The sequence below is a fragment of the Drosophila grimshawi genome, unplaced genomic scaffold (assembly GCF_018153295.1).
Source record: "Drosophila grimshawi isolate 15287-2541.00 unplaced genomic scaffold, ASM1815329v1 contig_311, whole genome shotgun sequence".
In the NCBI taxonomy this organism is placed as follows: Eukaryota; Metazoa; Arthropoda; class Insecta; order Diptera; family Drosophilidae; genus Drosophila; species Drosophila grimshawi.
The window spans coordinates 5,303,078-5,324,613 of NW_025063098.1; the positions used below are offsets into that span (position 1 = coordinate 5,303,078).

General features: G+C 36.4%; 3 protein-coding genes across 3 annotated transcripts; all 3 read right to left on the minus strand.

Annotated features, from left to right (window-relative positions):
• Positions 1–1,826: 1,826 nt before the first annotated feature.
• Positions 1,827–9,362, minus strand: LOC6564296 (esterase B1). The gene is made up of 4 exons (XM_001990270.3): positions 8,788–9,362; positions 4,504–4,816; positions 3,185–4,069; positions 1,827–2,899 (listed from the first exon to the last, which is right to left on the minus strand). Exons 1-4 carry the CDS (start codon positions 8,832–8,834, stop codon positions 2,360–2,362), a joined length of 1,785 nt encoding a protein of 594 aa, XP_001990306.1. The 5' UTR covers positions 8,835–9,362; the 3' UTR covers positions 1,827–2,359.
• A 1,864-nt stretch (positions 9,363–11,226) lies between these two features.
• On the minus strand, positions 11,227–11,824 carry LOC6564295 (ubiquitin-conjugating enzyme E2-18 kDa). Its single transcript, XM_001990269.2, has one exon. It carries the CDS (start codon positions 11,787–11,789, stop codon positions 11,331–11,333), a length of 459 nt encoding a protein of 152 aa, XP_001990305.1. The 5' UTR covers positions 11,790–11,824; the 3' UTR covers positions 11,227–11,330.
• A 122-nt stretch (positions 11,825–11,946) lies between these two features.
• LOC6564294 lies at positions 11,947–20,511 on the minus strand. The gene is given in 8 exon segments (XM_032736985.1): positions 11,947–12,502; positions 13,151–13,932; positions 14,251–14,401; positions 14,475–14,787; positions 17,240–17,362; positions 18,365–18,828; positions 19,097–19,993; positions 20,146–20,511. Coding segments are annotated over 8 exon segments (3,555 nt in total). The 5' UTR covers positions 20,497–20,511; the 3' UTR covers positions 11,947–12,028.
• Positions 20,512–21,536: the final 1,025 nt, after the last annotated feature.

The following is a 21,536-nucleotide window of genomic DNA, read 5'->3' on the forward strand; positions in this document are numbered from 1 at the left end:
CGTGCAACGCTTGGACTCATGAATTTTTTAAAATCAAATCAAAAGAACTCCCCTTTTGGGTATGGCTAACCCCGACAGTCATAATTTTCAGACAGTTCAACAATCTCTCGCGTGACTTTTTTTCCAGCCATTCCGTGACTCAATTATGGCACATAAGCAACATGCGTCGTCTTCCCATCCAGTGTTGTAGCTCCAGGCAACGGCGACACAGCAAAATGTTGCAGGAGCTGGCGAAGTTCGGCGTTCGAGTGTGTTTGCCACCCAGTTTTCGCTCAATGCACACACGTGACAATAAAAAAGGTAAAGAAGAAAACTATTTTCTGCAAATTTAAAACTTCAGCACTTTGACATACTTATAAAAAACGTGCACCTGTTTAACTTGCCTGAATGAGGTTGCTGACTTTGTTACCGAGCAGACAAACAAATACTTAAAATTGTATCTGGAGCGTTGCAAGTAATATTTAGCTTAAATCTGCTTAAATCTCAGTTAATGCAGCCTTAAGCAACGTTATATGTGCTCAAAAAATGATTGTTATTGTATTGTTTTAATATTTACATTAAAATATAAAATTGAAATTAATAACGTTAGACTACGCTTAATTTCTACCCTTTCATACTCATGAAATAGATAAAAACATATAAAAAAAAAATAAAAAAAATAAATTTCATCTACCCAAATATGTAACAGTAATTATCTAACATTAATTAATAAAATCAAATCACATATTACCCGCAATTAAAACACCATTAACATAAAGCAGAGAAAGAAACGTTGCCTACTTTCAGGCAGCTGTAAAACACGGCCACGAATTCAATCAGAGGCCAGAAGAAACTCCGCTGAGGCGATGCCAGCAGCGACATTTAAATAAATTTCAACCAATTAACAAAGCAACTGTAAATTATAATTAAAATATAGCAACAATAATACAAATGAAAATTGTGTAACACACAGAGAGAAATTCGGTGGCTGCGCCACTGTTGAAGGTCGTTGAGCTTACTAAATGTGTAGCACGTGCAGGTTGTTAATTACAATTAATGTGGTGCGAGGCTGGGGGGCTCGACGGTGTGCTTTGTGTATTGTATTTAAGTCAGACAATACGAACTTTCAAGCTGCCACATAGAAAAATAACACACACAAATTTCAAAATGTTTTTGCTTGCCGTAAAGTACTGAAACTCCTAAATGCGGCCCAATAATTAATCATTTTATGGGCTACCATAAATTTGTTAGAAGCCTTGTAACGCTTGTAGAACAACCGAGTGTAATCATTTTGGCTTATGCATCTAAGTTAAGAGATCCGAATTTTCATTTAAACACAGAATCATTACATTTTAATTAGAATCTGTGGTTGGTTCTATATATATTTTGCCTATTTATTTTGCAAGATATGCTTTTATCCGACAAAAATCCAATCATTTTTAATGAGATTATTTTTTACCTTAAAATCAGTTTAATTCTGCAAATAAAAATATTTTTAAAGATTTTGTTAGGGCATTAAAACGTCAAAGTGTTTTTTGTCAACAGCTTAAAGATACGGCCTTGAAAAAAATTTGGGTTCCTGTATGAAAAGCAGGTGTGTGTGAGCTCTGGCTTACAAACAGCTTGCAGGTTAGTGTTATTGTATGGGAATGTATGTGTGAGTGTGGGTGTTTGTGTATATTTGGGTGTGTGTGTGTGTAGTTGTCTGAGAATCTTAGGAATTTTTAATATCATTATGCGCTGCATATTTTACTGTTGGTCTTATCAATTGATTGTGTGGTTAATATTAACGTGGCATGCTGGCTTGGTTCGAATTCTGGAATCCCAATCAAAGATACGATTAAATATATATTTATATGCCTGTATATAAGTGTATACATATGTTTTATTTGTAATTACTACAAACTAATATTAACGAAATTTACCGAAACACCTTAGCAATTGTAGATAATATAAACTTACATTTCTATTTATATATGTTAGTTAAATATGTATTAAAAAATAATTTTGCTATAAAAATATATATTGATGATGGCTTATTCATTTTAAATTTGACTGACTTCCATTTACATAATATTGCCATTAGATAACCATTTTATAAATAGCGTAACCTGTGTGCACACACACTCATGTGTGTGCTCCTGTATGTGCTCATGTGTGTGCTTGTGTGTATGTGTTTTTGTATGCTTTTCTTTACTTTTAATAGCTTTGCTATAAAAAAAAATCTGTATTTACACATGTACATTTGATGCCTGCGAAAACAGATTTACATGTGGGCTGTGCATTTAGAGCCAACTCAGGGCCACGGCTTAAAGCTAAAGTAAATATTAAATGGCAAAGGGCCAGGAGCAAGGAGCCAGAAAAGTATACATATGTTAGCCTAGTACAAAAGTTGCTTGTCGGCATACATGCTGTCCCAGAGCCGTAGCTTTTCAGCCTCTGGCAAGTCAATCACCTGAACATCTTGTGAAATATTCAAGCACTTGAACACCACATCCTGCCGGGATATGGGCAGCCAGATCTGCTCCTTTGTTTGTGTTTGTGTTTGTGTCTGCAGCAGTTGCGGCTGCGGCTGAGGCTGCACGTCCCCATTCCCAATTCCCAGGTGCGTGACGAGCGGTATGCTGGGATCACCGTTTGCGGCAAACTGCACCACCATGGAAACCAGTCGTCGTATCGTCTTGAACTCGGCCGTGCGATGCTTTAGCTTTTTGGCTGCCGCATTGTAGAACAAATAGGATAAATCATCCGCATGGCAAGTGCCACGCACCTTGCGGCCACATGTAATAATTCGCATTATATTGAAATGCTCCGAGTCGAAATCGAAACGATACAGAAATGTGGGCGCATTGGCCGCATTCAGACTCCTCGACAGCAGTGTGCGATGGATCCCGTGCCAGAAGTATTTGTAGGAGCAGAGCTGCAGAAAACAAAAACGATTTAGTAAACTTGGCACTATGTATACAAAATTCGTTATATCCATCTATCAATCTTGACTTTTATGGCAGTAAAAATTTATCTTACATTTGTTTAGACAGGCAAGTTTTCAACAATTAACATTTTTATGTCATTCAAATTCTACTTAAATATTTTTATTTCTATTATTAGTTGCTAAATAAGGAATATATTTGAAAAAAAAGAAGTAATAATTAAGTATTCAGCTTCATAAATATTTAACTGATCTCCAAATTATACATATACTTACATCGCTGTATTCAAGTATAGTGTCCCGACCAGGTTGCTTATCTCCAAAGTAGGTGGCTTTTAGCTGTTTACCAAAGGCGCGCCTCTGATCCGCAGTCAGGCCGGCATCCTCGGGCGACAGATACTCGCAATCGCCCAGATCGCAGAGCAGTTCTGGCCACTTGCGCACCTCTGGAAAGACGAGTAGTCCCTCGAAGGAGTTACCACCGACCACCATGGGTATATCGTTGCCCCAACAGTTGCGCATCATTTCAATCGGTGGCTTGGGTATCACACAATGCTCCGAGTTGTACGGCTCAACGGTGGGCGCAAAGCTAAACATCACCTTGCGCTGATGACGCTCCTCCATGGTGATAATATCATCCGCCATGCGCAACATGTTGCTTGCCTTGCTCTGACGCAGATGGTTCAGGATCTCCCGATCATTCGGCTCACCCGTAAAGCCCGTCGCCTGTGCCAAGCGATAGGCCCAGTTGTATTTGGGCGTTATGGACCAGGGCGATAGAGCACATCCTGACATTAGCACTGCTTTGTGAAAGAGATTCCTTGTCTGCTCCGTGAGCATCATGTAGTGTGTGGAGGCGGCACCAGCACTCTCGCCAATTACCGTTATGTTATCGGGATCACCGCCAAAAAAGTGACAATTGTGCTTGACCCAGCGCAGGGCGAGTACTTGATCCTTGAGACCTGCATTTCCAGGCACATCCAGCTGCTCATCGTCGAGCGTAAGAAAGCCGAGCACGCCCAGCCGATAGGATATGGTCACCAGCACCACATGCTCCATCATAAAATAGTCGGGACTGTAGAGGTCACGGGATGCTTCGCCCATTTGAAAGCCACCGCCATAGATCCAGACGAGAACGGGCAGCGGCTTTTGTGGATGTAGCTATTGCGACGTGACAGAAATATAATTATTATAATTTCTATTCTTTTTTTTATTTTATTTTTTTTATTTAAGTGACGTGAATTTACAATAGGCATTAAATAGTGGTTACTTTAAAAAATATTCCAAATTAGCTTAATTCCCGTAGAACAACTTTTGTTTCTAAAAAATTCTCAGAGCAACAAAAACAAAAAAAAAAAAATCTGCGAAACTAAGAAATTGAACTTTAAGCATCGAATGAATAGCAAAGTGTTTGCAAAGCTGGAGTTGAAAGCATTGTCTACTGACGATTAATGAGCTAGTTCTTGGAATAACTTGCGTTTTATAAAAACAAATAACAGTGTTTGCCCTTGAAACAACTATAAGCTGAGTCAATCATTAAAAAAAAAGCAGTTAAGCAATTGCTTCTTTTTATATATAAGACAGATTGAGCTTACCTCTCGTGTATATAAATTTAAGTACAGACAATCTTCGCTACCCTGCACATGCTTCAACACCAGATTCATCTGGCAGGGCTTTGTTCGCACGCGAGTGCAACGTTTCACGTCGGTCCAAGGATCGGGCTCGACGGGCGCCTTGAAACGCAACTCCCCCAACGGCGGCTTGGCAAAGGGTATGCCCTCAAAGCTGTAGTAATTGTTGCCATAGATCGAGCGCCATTTGACGCCCTTCACCTTGCCGTAGACCGTTTCCGCAATGACCTTATCCTTGCTCCGAAGGCGCTGTTGTTTTGTCTTGAACTTGACATAGCTGGAAGAAAAGAAAAATTCAGAGATATTAATGTGATTGCATACCCAGACAGGTAAGTGCATTTTGAGCCAATTGTATTCCGAGTGTTTGGCTAAACATTCAGCTTTTTTTATGTGTAAACATTTAACAGGTACTTTCGGCGGGCTTTTAGCTACTTATTGCCCGCCGTTTTGCTAAACACAATATAAACAACAAAATTGAATTATAAATTGCAAAGCATATCTGACCAGCGGGTGGCCTACAAATGAATATATATTTATATATAAATATATAAGACGAAAGATATTGAAGAAATACATAACAGTGCAGCCAAGTGGATATAGCGCCATGCTTAGAATATTCTAAATAAAAGGGGTTAGGTCAGTTTCTTAAATGTAAACTAATGAACTGATCGTAAATGTATAGTACTGTCCCCGTAACTAGTAAAATCATAAGTATAATAAGTATAATTATAAATTGATTGATGAAACATATTACAAAACATATATTTCGAATCTAAAGTTGGTTCCGTATACTATATTAAAACTATAATTTTGGAAATAGTTTTTAAAAAAAATATATTTTACTTACATTATACAAAAATCGGTTCAACGCTAACTTATTATATTATAAATAAGAAAACTTAATTCTAAATAATATTCGCTACTTTTGTTTTATAAATACAAATGCAAATCGCAACAAAAGAAATAAAAACAAATCAAAACAATATAAAATCGCAAAATTCAGAATAGTGTTTCCATTGAACAGGTTCTTCTGTGCACAAACACCAGAAATAGAGGAAGGGAGAGAGCCATACAGATAGATGAACGATGCCCCATTTAAAATTTCAAGTGCGTTTCCATTAGAAACGTGCCAGCTAAACGATGCGTGAGTCGATCGACAGCAGACCGATGCGCCCAATATAGATTCCATATATATATATTTATAAAAAGAAACTTTGACTCGATCCCAGATAATGTATACGACTCCAAGTCATTGGAAATTCTATGCGTAGTGCGAGTAGCAATTAATTAGCCGCTGGCGTTCCTCATCTGCTTCATCTTGTTCTGTAAGTGTAACCTTGGAGGTATTTCCATAATTCTACTTGAATCCGTTATGAGCACTTTGTGTGAAATATAGAACACTTATACATTGTCTGCTAATTATAAGCAATTATTATACAATTCTAAAAGCTCAAGGTCAGTGTCTCCTATATAAGTGTAAGCAAAAAATAATTTATTACACGATTCTGGAACTGGTTTTTCCAACTTAACTGCATATTATTGTATATTTTAAAATGACCGGATAAAGTATAAAGTAATATACTTAATTTAGTTTTATGCACCCGTTTTCAAGTTGTTAAAATAATTCGTATAATCAAGTCGCACTTGAGACGCAATACCATAGCCGGCCTGGCATCTGTTTCTGAGTCTATCACCGTTCAAGTGGAAGCAAAATACAAACTTTTATCACGATTTGTATGCTCAATGAAACCGCTAATGAAACCACTAACAAATCTCCGGCATTGACTCTCCATTCAAATCTGACCACACAAAATATAATTTACCATATGTTAATTGAATATATAGACATACGTACTTATTATTAAAGTAAACATTTAATTAGAAGTATAATCAGCAGAGGAAGCAGTTTTGAACACGGCAAGTTGCACAATATTGAGGTGTGAATTTTCGTAATTTTTAACAGGAAATAACAGTTTTGTTCTTCATATGAAAGAATAGATTCCCTTTTTATTTAAGTCCGATCAGCTCAGCTCTTAAAATATATTCAGCGAAAATGCGAACATTCAAAATAATGTTGTGTAATTTAAACACAAGTCTAACTAAAAGCAATCAATATATCAATTGACAACAGCATCAGCAATGTTTCAGGGCAATGGCGCTTTGGAGTGCCAAAAATATCCGAAATATTTGTCATTTATTAAAATCGTGCAACGATGTGTAAATTAATATAAATGCAAAGATGCATACAAATGAAATGTTAGCAACAATTGAATGATTTCATTTCTTGGAAGACAACAAGAACATATGATTTGTTCTAAAAAAGAAGCGGATCAAAACTTATTTATATAGTTCAACATATTAATTAAACTAGTTGTATACATATACGGTTGTATTATTTATTTGGGTCAAGAATAATGTTGATATCAGCAGTGAACTTGAAATTTAGAAACCTAAAAGCAAATGTATGATTAACTAATAGCTAGTTAGTAACTAAACTTATTTGCAATTAAGAAATATAACATTAGCTTTACATATAATTAATTAATTGCCACTAATTTGAAACATTTTTTGTATAAATAAATAAATTAGGTGATTAAAATGGTTTAATTAAAAAATAGATATATATTTCATTAAAGTTTGGGTAACATAATATTTAATTAACCACTGAAACTGACTTGAAAACTATCTAATGAATAAAATAAAATGTGTAAATAGTGCATATACCCAGAATTGCATTACAGTCAAAATACACTTACAGAAAAAGACTTGACTGAACAAGCAACTCAGCAGAAGACCAGTTTTTGTTATTCGTTTGCTTAAGCGTCTTGATTTTTGTGCTGTGACATACTCAGCAGCGCTCACAATTTTTATTACAAAACAATTTTTATAAATGCCTTGACATTTGCAAATTTTTTTCTTATATTTTATTTACGTGTTTTTTGGCCAATTTCAAAAACAGTGATCTTGACTTTGGCCGCTTACTCAGAATATTTAACTGTTGCTCAATTTCAGATTGGCTCAAGTTGGCGCGGCTGATATCAAAATTGCAAATGTCATGTGCTAATTCAAGTGAGCTCGTGATTTATGCAGTTGATATAAAACAAGTCTGACGCAGACCAAACAAACCGCCAATAAACCGGAAAAAAACATATAAAATAACAAAACTCACACACAAAAGCACCTTTTAAATCTGGCATAAGTCTTATCAGCGCAGTTTGTTATTGATATTTCATAAATAAATTATAAATTATTATCAAATTTGTTGCCGATAAGGACTAAGTACATGTGTACAAACGATTTAAGAACTACTTCATAACATTTTCAGATTATGTGAAATCCGTATGACGACGGTGCTGGGAACAAGGTTCACTTTAGAGAAGAGCCACGCATATTTAGAGTCTTATCAACAGCTGCCGAAGATTACCCGATTCTACAAGGTGAAACGAAAGTGCAAGCAATGCGGATGCATTGCTTTGCTGTTTATAAGACTCCCAGCTATAGTTGAACCGGATTCAAGACTATTAATAGGCTAGGCATATCTCTTGTTGATAAGCTGCTTTCAAACTTTGACGTGGCTTGTCTTCTAAGCTTTTACTTTCCATTTGTAAACCTCTGCGATAAGAAGTGTTCACATTATTGAGTCAGAATCAAAATTTGAACTTTGAGTATGTTTTTTGTAGGGTGTGATAATCATTTTTTGTTTGTGAATCGATAGCAAATGTCATATAGGTCAATACTCAGACATTTCTAATTGTAGAGAACTGATTTGCTCGATTTGCTCCATGCAACCTCATACAGTTTTACTTAATGAATTTGACCTAGATTTCTATTCGAAAAAATTATATTAAGACCGTAAAAGTAAAATTAAAATTTGTACACCAGAATTCAATGCAAATATAATTCAAATATATGTTAAGAAATTATAAAAAACTGTGATCAAAATAAAATAAACAATGAATGTTATTAAGCTTAAATTTTATTTTAAATTAAATTTAAATTTAGTCATTTAATTAAGAAAAATTTTAAATAATTAAATTATTAAGTTATACATAGATATTTATTTTTATTATTAACCTTATGTATATAAGTGAAGCGTCAAATTTACTTACTTAGATTATATTAGCTTTAAATGTTTCTACCATGAATAATCTAAAATAGTTTTTAAATTTGATTCTATTCCATCCTAACGAACGTCCTATCGTTTGTAGTATAGTTAATAAATTGTACATGAATATCGCTGCCACTTACTTTAATGCGATACGCATCTGATCGGCAATGGCAATATCAAATGACATGTTGCTGCGGTTCCGCAGTACCGCAAAGCGCGGCGCAATTCGATTCCTTTCTGCCTGAGTTCTATACACACACACACACACACTCGGAAACACACCCACTCACAGGGGCAGTAAAAATTCACAAGTTGTTTTATATCACAGTAAAAATCAACACGACAAGGCCAAATTGTTTCAAGTGGCGAACATATGAGAAAAAAAGCTACGCCCACGCGGCGTATGCGCAACGTGCCCTTTTCGCAGGCTTTAACTAGCAATATTATGATTGATTTTTTTTTTTTTATACGTTTGTCCTTTTCCTCAGGGACGTAAAAGTTGATTTAAATTGTATATATATATTATTTTCTTTCTTTTTTTCAGATTTAGAAGCACTCAACTCAACACGTTTCACTTGTTGCCGGTAATTGAAGTCGCGTTGCATTCGCGATGTTCTTTTTAATTGAATGCGTTGCGTTTCGATGCTTTTTATTTATTTTGAAGCTGGCTTTGATGCCTTAGGCTTGAGTTGCGTTTTACTCAGGGGTTGCGCGTCTACTGAAACATTTGAAGTAGGCGCCGGCTAAGTTTAGTGGTCGACGGACGCGGCGTCGTCGCTTGACGCTCACCGCTCGGACGTACGTACGTACGGCCACACATCAAGCATACACACACACACACACACATAAACACACACACACACGCATGTACACTTTTACATGGGGTTTCCACTCATTTACTCTTGCCCGGCCTGACTGGCGTATGAGTGATATTCTGTGTGTGTGTGTGTGTGTGCTGCCTTGTTTCGCACTCAAATGCCCATGGCATTGTCTGCTCGAGTGAGTTCGCTTGCTGGCTGTGCTGGGCGCCGTTGTTTTGTTTAAACGTTATCGTTTTTGTTGTTGCCTTTGCTTATTGTTTATAGCATATGCACACACACACACACACACACACATTCACACAAACACATTTGTGTATGCACACAAAATAGTTTCAACAGCATTTACTTGTATTTTTTGTTTTGTTTTTGTTTGCTGTATGTTTGACTTTCGGTTTGAAGTTATTTTATTTTGTACATTAGTTTTTGTGCCTTTGTGCAAGTTGCAGCTCTTATATTGTCACACACACACAGGGCGTATGTGTAACGTTTGTTGTTTCGTTGTTTTAAGCATGTTAATGAACAGCGTGCTGATATTTTGAGTGCCAACTGGTAATCATGTTAGTTTTATATTGTTATTGTTTTTATATTTGAATTATCGTTAAATATTAATTTGTATATTGAAACATTTATTTATTAAGCCTTAGGCAAAATATAGATGTGAAAGGTGTTAAGTTATTATTTGTTATTAATCAATAACAAATGTAAATATTACCTTTTAACCGGAAACTATTTTTATATAAACTAATCAAATTATACCTTACATTTTATATGATTACAAATTACATGGAAAAAAGTTGATAGAGCCGATTAGCTGCAATAGTGTTTCCATAGAGCTATTATTTGAGTTATAGCTAAATTACATACTATATAAGTATTGTCATGCAATTGTTACGTATATTATTATAGTAATATTATGTACATGTACAAAATGATACAATACATCATTCGTAAAGGCAATTATAGTTATTGAAACGCGATATTCATAATAATTTGCTAGATATTATATAAATTAGATTGCTAATCCATTTAGCAAATCCATCAAAACATTAATTAAACATTAATGGAGGAAGATAAGTATCGATCTAAGTGCCAATCTATTGAATAATATTTTACAAATTTCGTAACTCTCAAAGTTTAGGCAAAGCACTCTAATTTATTAAATAATATAGATTAAACTATTTCATTGCGTTTACTGTCATTTAATCAAATCATAATTAAATTGTTGCTTTATTATTTGATATGATTTATATATTGTAACTAATCGGTAATTTCTCATCGATATCTTATCGACAAAGTTGTGGAAAAGTAATTGATAATATTCGATTAACAAGAATTGCATAATAAGCATAATTAGCTATGAGTGCAGACTCGGATAAAATACAAACCCATTTATATTTAATATAAAACTGAAATTGTTCAACAATTAAAGTATGCTAAATAACAATTATAATGTATACCATAAATCGTATTTTGTACATTCAAATGAGTCTCAATGGCTTGAATAAATTTACTCTAATTATATAATTAACTTTTAAATGAATTAACAATGTGACAAAGAGTAACATGTCTCATCGCACAAATGGTCACAAAGTGTGTTAATAAATTTTGGATAACTCCCATTAACAAATTCCGTGCCGCACAATGAACAACGGGTAACAGTCCGAGTTGCACTCCGTCAGCTGTGAATAATTTAATAGCTATGCTGCCAGCAGCCTGTCCTATAAATAACTGGATAAGTGGAACACATTTAAGCTTACCTAAGGCTTTGTGAAACTAATTTCAAATAATATATTTATTCAAATTTGGTATGATTATATCATATGGCTTTCAAATATGTCAATTTTGTTGCAGGCATACCCCTGCTAGGGACGCTTTTCGGCGTTCCTTCTAGTGAAAGACTCCGCCGTCTTCATGAATGTTTTGTGCTCTTTGATGAACTCTTCCGCCAAATCGGAACGTAATGGATGTTCAGGCTGTGGATTATGGACAAGGTCAATTAGAGCCTGAAAAACATTCTCAGTGCGCGTTGTGGGCTTCCAATTGTCTACTGCAATAATTGAGAGGCACACCTCACCCTTCTCATCGACATTGGGATGATAGATTGGAGTCTTGAAGACAATCTTTGGTGGCATAAAGGGATACTGTGGAGGGAAACTTATCTCAATTTGAAAAGCACCCTTGTTGTAGGGTGCCTTCTCCGGCACCAGCAGGCCAGTCCACAGCAGCAAGGACTCATCTGATACCTCAATATTGCGAAGGATATCCGATTTCGCAGCAAGGATATCGCTCAGCTCGCGACTTAAGCGCCGGGAGGCAGTCATTTGACTTTTTTTTCTATTTTTTATCGGAGTCGGCTATAAAATTTATAATTACAAGTCATTTTAGGTTACTGCTGAATAAGCTGAAAAAGCCTATTTTGTTTTAAGGTTATATACATTTTGATATTTTTTAAACAAATTCTTATTACAAACAACCGAATAAAAATAATTTAATAAAATTCATTTAAGATAGTTAGACTTTTGTACAAATTCAGAATCGGAAATGATTTAAAATTTTACATTCAATAAAGCAGGTCCCTATTATTGTCGAATAGACTCTCCCAGATCCTTATTTTAGACCACTCGGGCAACTCCATAAATTTCAGCTCATCGCTAATATTCAAGCAGTTGATGCTCTCGTCACTCTTGCGCACTGGGTCCCAGGTGATCATGTCCATGCCATTGATCTTGGAGCTGTGTGGATTACCGCTTGCCGCAAACTGCGTCCAAATGCCCACCGTGCGCTCAATATTGCGATATTCGCGACTATCCTTGGGAAGGCGACGCGACAGGAGAGAGGTGAACTGATATGTCAAATCATCCGCATGACTGACGCCCTTCACGCCACGCCCCAAGCGCATGATTACAAATGGGTTCAACAGCTCATCCGAATCGAAATCATAGCGATAGAAATAAACAGGCGAACCAGCCGCATAGGCAAGTCGAGAACGAACCACTCTCAGAGCAGGGAACCCAAAGTAGACCATGGTGCACAGCTACCAGAGAAGGAAAGAGAGTAATATAGAGAGAGAAAGAGAGAGCATGAGATACTATAAGCGTAATGAACCATAAGTATTCAGATATTACACACTATTATTATTATTAATTTTTAAATAAATATAATATATAAATTTTAAATATATATTTTTTTAGAAAAGTTAGTCTTCAAATACTTTGCATTTTTAAAACTCGGGCGTATTTACAATTGTCCACGAAACTGTTAAGATTTACAGAACTTATATTCACTGCTTCTCTTTAAACCTTAGCTGTTACACAAATCAAAATAAATATTGACTTGTTATTATTATATTATTATTATTATAAGAAAAGTAATAGGCTATATCTTCCTCTAAGCTAAATTCTAAATTTAGAAAAACTGTACTTTATTACAGATATAAAAAAAAAAACATTTCTTAATTAATCTATTGGTATAAAGTAGTTTCTAATGAATATCGTAGCAAAAGTACATATTCAGTATTCTGAAATCAAAATAAATAAATTCAAATATTTTTATTATCGTTGGTGGTAATATGCACCTAGATTTAGTTAGATCAATTATGCCATCTTCTATCAACTTAAAAAATGTTTTTTTTTAGAATCAAGAATCTTGGAAATATGTGTAATTATTTTGCAACTCAACTCACATCCAAATAATTATCCGGCGTTGCCTTATCATCCGTCACATGAGCACTGCGTATCATCTTGCCCCATCCTTCGACCTTCTCGCTGTTGATTTCCGCAAGCTCACGTGGCACGAATACAGTGCCTGTATCCAGTTGCTGCACCACCTGTGGCATCTGCTTGATTTCTGCAAGGACGCGGTGTTAAATAGAACTATATCAAGGCATCGGAAGGCACTTACCTGGCACCCACAGCAGTCCCTCATATGAGGTATAGCCTATCATCATAGGTATCGAGTTACTCCAAGCGGTCTTCATCATTTCACGTGGATGCTTTGGCACAACACATTCGGGCGTCGCATATGGCTCCAGGGTGGGTCCAAAGGGGAACATCACCTTTTTTGCATGCTCCTCGGGCGTCAGCACTTTGTCCTCCAATCTTAGCAGATCTCTGGCCTTCACAGTTTGCAAAAACTGCAACACATCCTTTTCATTGTTCTCGCCTTTGTAGCCCGCCAGCTTGGCAATGGTGTAAGCACGCCCCGTAATATCCTCAGTGAAGGCCCAGGGCGCAATGGCGCTGCCGGACTGCAAGATGCCCCGGTGAAAAAGGCCCTGTGTCTGCTCCGTCAGCATCATGTAATGGGTGGAGGCAGCACCCGCACTCTCACCAAAAACCGTAATGCAATCCGGATCACCACCGAAGCGAGCACAATTGTTCTTGATCCATTTGAGTGCCATCACCTGATCCTTGAGACCAGCATTGCCGGGCACATTCAAGCCGGGTGTCTTTAAGCTGAGAAAGCCTGTAGGAATAGATATTAAATATGATTAAATTCAGGGAACAAGAAGACTATGCAATTTACTGTTATCTCGAGTTTCTATAAATTACATTAATCACACAATATTACTTGCCAAATATTATGTTATTAATTATGTTATAATATGTTATTATAATAAATAATATGTTATGATGATGTAATGTTACAAATGCCTTGATAGAGCCTTAAATGGTAATAACTTAATATAATATTAAATATAAGTATATGCAGAGATTCTTAAATAGTAACCAATTAATATAATACTATATAAGTGGATAGTTAGATAGATATGCCACGACTTACCTAGAGCACCCAAGCGATATTGTATTGTCACCAGTACAACATCCTCCTTGATAAAATAGTCCGGACCGTAGAGCTCACGATTGGCCTCGCCTATGATAAAACCACCGCCATGTATCCAGACCATGACAGGACGTGGCTTGGTTGGACTCACCTGTTATTTAAGTTGTTTACGTTATTAGTTATTTCGATTCCGAAAGCTAGATTTTATGTATTAATTAGCTCACATTATTCGTATAGACATTAAGGTAGAGGCAATCCTCACTGCCTTCCATCCTGTCATAGATAAACTGCACCTGCACCGCTTTATCCTTGGCCTGAGTGCAATCCCGGACACCCTCCCAGGGCGTGGGTCGCTGTGGCGCCCGAAAACGCAACTGACCAACGGGTGGCTGAGCATAGGGTATGCCCTCGAAGCTGAAGTAGGGCACATCGTAGATGGAGAAGCGCTTAACGCCCCGCACTTTGCCATATTCGGTGTCGGCAATGACCGATTCGTTTGTGGTCTGGCGATATTGTTGGATTTTATGCTCGATGGTTCTGTAAAATGCAAAATGGAAATTACCATAATAATAGTGGACTGGATAAGCATACAAATCTCCATATAAATGTATCGAGCTAGTTAATATGTAATTTGTATCGTCTCTGAATGCATGTTAATTAAGATTCCCTGTATTTATAAAATGTGCGAAAAAAGAGGTATATTTTTACAGACAGAAGCAGTCCCATCCCCTAACGTATACATATGTATATAGATATAAACTTTTATATTCCGATGATATTATTTTCATGAGTAGTCCATTTTAACTATTCGAATCTACTACTACATACTACAACTTAAGCTACAGGATATCTTTTAGTCGATCACTTTCGTCTAGAACATTGTTACGTGCTTTAATTAGCATTAAATTGAAATTATTTTGCTGATGCGGCAGCTGCTGTTTACTATAACGTCAGGTCAATAAATATACAACAGTTTCAGTTCTTCACAGTTAGCTGTGTTGCATGGACCACAGTCAGCTGGGCACGTCTGTCAGTGATAAATGAACACCAACTAACAAGCTAGCCGGTCACGCAACAATGCACTCAACTGTTATTCAAGTATTAGCCCTCAATTGTGAATCCACTTCATGTTCCACTGTGTGCCGTGGTCAAGCAACAGTTATCACCGAACACAAAGCATGCAAATATAGATTACAAAGATTATTTACTAAATATGCCTATTCGCATGCAAATAATTGGGAAAAGTAATGTCACAAAGGGCTACCCTCTCTCTCTCTATAGGTATATATATATATAAATTATTTTTATTACTTTTGCATGCATTTCTAAAGGCATTATCCAAGGTATTTTAAGGTACAACAAAAAGTTACATTATTTATATTATATATCCCATATCTATATCCACATCAATATATATATTTCAATGCTTAAGTTTTATTTCGGATTAATAAATAATTTTATACTATGTTTCTTTAATCATCAATTTATTATTACACAAATTTTAAATTACATTTGTTCAATAATTATTATATTTAATTGAATTTGGAAAAAAAAAGTAACGATTATTTAATTAAGTGCGTGCTAAAAAGTTAATTTCTTAATTGACGATGTATTATTTTGAAAATTCAATTGCCAACAAGCGACTTGTGAATAACGATACTATATAGCATAAATGTGATAATGATGAGATAATGGGAGCGTGAAACGCAAGCACGAAAGTCATGAAGGTTTTTGTAGCTGGGCTGTGTCTGATTAGCTTACAAATATAATTTTCAAGGCGATATCGGCTCACATCCTTTGAAATACAATGCTTTTGGCATACTTAGGGAACAATTATAATAATGTATACTACATAAATGCTGTGCAGTGAATTCTAAGCATATAAGATAACAAATAATAATAATAATAAAAACAGCCAAACAGAAGATTTGTCTATGTAACCAAATTTGTGCTCATATATATGTACATGCCGACATGATGGCAAACTATGCGTTAATGAAAGGTCGTAAATAGAGAAATATGCTACTCATTAAACTGATTAAGCGATAAATAGGCAGCGCATATATGAAAATATTATCGATTGAGTAGCATAAATTAAGGAATTATGTGACATTTTTATGGTTAACATAAAAACTTTATTGATTTACGATAAACAGTGGCAAAATCTATCTTATATGTATATCTACATTGCGTATAAGCAGCAAACTTTTCATGACAATATTATGTGTATTATATGAAATACGATGTCAAGTTTTTAATTTTATGGTCATCTATTAATTAAGATTATAATATTATTATTATAGTAATTGTCTTCAATTATTTAAATTGAAATTAATTTTAACATTTGATCTGTTTTATTTATTTTTTTCTGGTCTGAGGTCAAGTGTTTTCTTAGTATTGTTTTTGATATACTCCCTGCACTGCAGCCATTAAAAACATAATTAAATTATAAAAAGATTTCAGCAAACAATAAATAAACAACATAATTTTCCATTCATAAATTCGTCTGCTGATAGACTCAATAGAATATGTTGGTGCTTATTTTTTTAGCTTTTAATGACTTTAGAATTCTGTGAGTAAATATATATTTTATAATGAGTCATTTTTAGAAGTAGTAGATATAAAAATATGCATTTTTGAACAAATAAAATGAATAATTTATTAACTTATCTAAACATTACTTAGTCACTTGCATGTAATACTGAAATAACACCACTTCAAACTTTTGATATATATGTATAGATAAATAGATAGATATAGATGGTCATCAAAGTGTTGGCATCATATTTCACTAAAATAGCTGCTTACAATTGTAAATATTGATTAGCTCATTGAATGTATGAAGCCCCAAAAAGCTAAGTCATGCGTCCAAATGAGTAAAAACTTGAATACTCTGAACAATGGAGAATGACACTTGAACTACAAAGTAATCTAACTAATATTAAAATAAATTAATGTTGATAAATTGGGGGATCAGAGACACACTCACTTTAAGCGCCAGCGAATACGCTCCACAAAGCCGAAGTTTTTGTTCATTCTGAGAGCAGACAACAACACAACATATACGATCGTCAAGTATCTATAAATTCCTTCCTTTTCACCGATCCGTAGACTTTAACGCGCCAGCACTAAACCGAAACTGAAATTAAAAACTTTTTTGATATTCGTATTGAGTTCAGTTGTCGACGAGTCTGGCGCACAAAACAAGCGAAACAAGTGGAAGAAAGAAAAAAAATCATATATATTTACACATATACATTGTAGAGTAAAAAGCGAGAATAACATAATAAAATATCAACAAAATACAAAAACAAAAAGCGGCATGAAAAAAATAGCAACAAAGAGATTCCAACAACAACAAAAAGTTTTTTTTCAAGTGCGGCATACTGTTTACGTATTTATGTACACATAGACAACTACAACTGGAAATCTTGAGTGGGGGGCGCTTGCTAGATATGGCACTACTTCTGATACTGCAACTATGTATCGACGCGCCCAAGGCGACTGCATAATTAATCAATTGATTTACCAATAGCCCACCATAAACTGCAAGCGATTCGAAACATTTTAGCAACTTTTCCAGAGCTGTTAAACAAACACAAAGTTGGAGTATTTTTAACTGTTAGCTGAAGTATGCCAATTGCCGGCTGCTCACACCCAAAGGGGGGTCGCCCGCCCCCCACTCGGTTGCGTTGGGTGCGCTTGATCGCGTCGGCAATGTAAACAAACACCAACATATGGTTGTTGTTTGCTGGCAAGTTTTTAAAAAGCTTTTCGTTTCTCGGGGCGTCGCCGTAAAAGCTTGCCCAGAGCTCTGAGCATAAAGCTTAAAGCACAAAACACTTCAGTAGCGCACAGTGGCGGAATGAAATATTAATTCAACTTGACCAAGTCAATACTCTGTTAAAATATCAAAGTTAAACTTATTTTTCATAAATTAATATTTAATTTTGAAACTCTGTTTAATCAAGTTAGAAATTTATAATTCATTGACTAAGAAATTTGCAATATGTTAAAAACATAATTATTTATTAATTTTATTCAAGTTTTTCCGCAAATTCATATTGAAGCTTGCATATTCAATAATTTTGTTATCGATTCAAAACAAATGTTTTATCCCTCAAACAATAAGCGATTGTCATTATCGTAAAGCTTATTCCACACTTTCAGACCATTCTTTTCCAACAGAGACTGAAACTCGACCTCCCGTCCAATATTCATGGCTTTAAACGGATCCTTTTTATCCACCGGCATCCACTGATGATCCCCCGTTTCTGCACAGTTGGGATTCCCCGTGCGTGCAAACGTCGTCAATATTCCAACCATGCGGCCTATGGTCCCACATTCAGCTGTATTCAAGGGCCGCATCAGAGCGCGCCTCCTGGGGAATATGTAGCCCAACTCATCGGCATGGCAAACTCCCTGCTTGATGTCGTTCCCGCACAGCTTGATGCGCATTAAGTTATAATCGGGCGAGTCAAAGTCAAAACGGTAGACATAGGTGGGAGCCTGGGCATAGGCCAAACGGGAGAGCACAGCACGGTGAATGCCATGCCAGAATAGCTTATAGCTGAAGAGCTGAAGAAAAAATTCAATGAATATAAATCAAAGCTAAAATGCCAGGTAAGAAAACATAGGTAATCTTATTTTTATAACGTTTCTTAAAAAAAATGTAAACATTTTGCAAAAATAAATATGCTTCAAAATGTTATTTTATAATTGCAACAATTTTTCTTATGCTTAAAAAATTCTCATTTGCATCAATGCACTTTTCTACGATATTTCTTTGTTGAGTTTTTAAACAAATACTTTTGTGTGGGTGGAAAATGTGGATTGCTCTACTTACGTCTAGAACCTGCATCACATCGTTTTTATCAATGTTCCGCGGTCCAAAATGAAAGTGAATCAACTCCAAGGCGCGTTCTTCACGTTCTTTCTTCGAGAGCCGCTCATACAAATCGTAGGGCAGTACCAAGTCCGGCTCCAGCTTGAGCAGATCCATCATCAAACCATTGTTTAACGTGCAGTAGGGATACATGACCAAGCCCTCGAACGAATTGGCACCTATCAGCAACGGAACCCGCTTCGACCAGGCATTACGCATCAGTTCCAGGAACGGACGCTTTAGCAGCCCTTCGTCCGACTTGTTTGTGGTGTGGTGCTCCAGTCCAGGCACAAACGGATACAGGTGTCCGAAAATGTATTGCCTTGCGCCAAACAGATTGTGCTGAACCACCTCCCCAGCGGGTAGCGAGCATAGATACTCCAAGATAGGCGCCTCAGCCAACAGGCCATTATAGCCCTTCTGACGAGCGAGACGGCAAAATAATGTACTCGTATCCGGCACCTGAACCCACGGACTCAACATGGAGCCTGACATAATGATAGCTCGGTGAAATAGACCACAAGCCTCCGGCAGGCACATCATAAAGTGCACCGAGCCAGCACCTGCACTTGTGCCCATGAGTGTAACATTCTCAGGATCTCCATTAAAATAGGATACGTATTTCTGTATCCAACGCAACGCCAGCAGCTGATCATGCAAGCCCGCGTTGCCAAGCACGCCCAGTTCGGCACAACTTAGACTAAGGAAACCCAACGCACACAGGCGATAGCTAAACTGCACATAGACAAAATCCTCTCGCATTAAATAGTCGGGACCGTATTTGATTCTGGTAGCGCCGCCCGTGCAAAAGCCACCGCCATGGATATAAACCAGGACAGGCAGCCTTGGCTTGCCAAACTGCGCAGAAGGAGTTAGAGCTGATACAAGTCGAGAGTGCCCGACTAAGAGATACTTATGTAAAGACTTGTCGAAAATCCGACTGATAGTCTAACGGTTACATGGAAGACAATTGAAGAATCGGTGAAGCCAGTGAAGCGCTGTCAACTTACATGCTTGGTGTACACATTTAAGTGCAGACAATCCTCACTGCCCATTATCTTGCCAGTGGCCTTGTTAACCTGCACAGGTCGATCACGCTCCTTCAGACAGTCTAGTATCTTGCCACACCAGGGTTCAGCCGGCTGTGTTGGCTGGAAGCGCAACTGTCCAATGGGCGGTTTGCCAAAGGGTATGCCCTCAAAGCTGTAGTAAGCCTGGCCAGCGATGCCAGCCTGATGCTTGCCCTTCACCTTACCCAGCGGCAGCTCCACGATCTTCGTCTGCACACTTTGCGAGTAGTTCAACTTTCCGGTCAGCAACTGCAGAAATGTTCTATTGCACATTCGGCGATATTTCAACATGTCATTACTAAATCGAAAATGAGCAAAGCCAACTTGGCTTTCAATTCCACTTAATAGATCGAGACAATATGACGATACAAATATATACCCCAGAGCCTTGATCGAAACATTTGTGTGTGGTGGAAATGAATTTGCATTCTCAAAACCTGTGATTGTGATATGAAGAGAATTTTCTCATAGCTTCCAAAAAAGATGTATGTTAAACGAAAAGGTTTCAAGCATCAATAGCCAACTTTCTTCCTTCCACTTGTAGGTCGAATATTTCACTTTTATCCTAGTCTAAAAAAGTTTGGCGACTGTTAACCAAGCGTCAGTGCACAGAGCAAAAATAAAAGAAAAATATTTAACTAAAAATGCATATTAAATTTGAATACTGATTCAACTCAGGTACTAAACAAAAATTGAATTCAAACTACAGTTAAAATTCAAATATTGATTTTATAATCGCAAAAAATGTAGAAACTGTTATATCTAAGTACACCTTTTTATTTGTGTAGATTAAGTGTACTTAAATAACGTTAATTGTGATCTTTGAACTTGTGCTCTCACGAACATCCACTTTGCAAATAATTAAATATCTCAATTAGCAACATTAGAAACAACTACATTAACAATATCAACGCGTTTCTGTGGCCCATTAAACGTTGTTATTAAACACGAACAGCTGTCTAGAACAACTCATAGTTGTGGCGCTCTCTGCACCGACCGATAAAATCAGTTTTATCAATGAAGTTTTCCTGCTCTCCTTGTCATATGGTTTTCAATAAGAACAACTACAATATCAAAAATTAAAACACAGCGAGTGCTACAACAAAAGTGTATTCCATATAGATAAGCGTTCGCTTTTGTCGTTCGTGATTATAACATCAACATAAATTCAGACTGTGCAGTACAGTAAACATTGATTAAAACAAATGCTGCCCAAATTTCCGGTTAAAGAAAATCTATTCGGAACAAATTTGGATGTGAATTACTTTCTCTGAGGGAAACGAGCATATTATCAATAGAAGAAATGGAAAAGAAATGGGAATGCAAGTAAT

What these genes read in the sequence shown, in the direction of transcription:
- LOC6564296 (XM_001990270.3), bottom strand. Translation starts at nt 8,834, where the DNA reads ATGTCATTTGATATTGCCATTGCCGATCAGATGCGTATCGCATTAAA. An exon ending in TAAATTTATATACACGAGAG is followed by an intron (nt 4,070 to 4,503) that starts GTAAGCTCAATC and finishes ACGTCGCAATAG; the next exon opens with CTACATCCACAAAAGCCGCT. An exon ending in CTATACTTGAATACAGCGAT is followed by an intron (nt 2,900 to 3,184) that starts GTAAGTATATGT and finishes TGTTTTCTGCAG; the next exon opens with CTCTGCTCCTACAAATACTT.
- LOC6564295 (XM_001990269.2), bottom strand. Translation starts at nt 11,789, where the DNA reads ATGACTGCCTCCCGGCGCTTAAGTCGCGAGCTGAGCGATATCCTTGCT.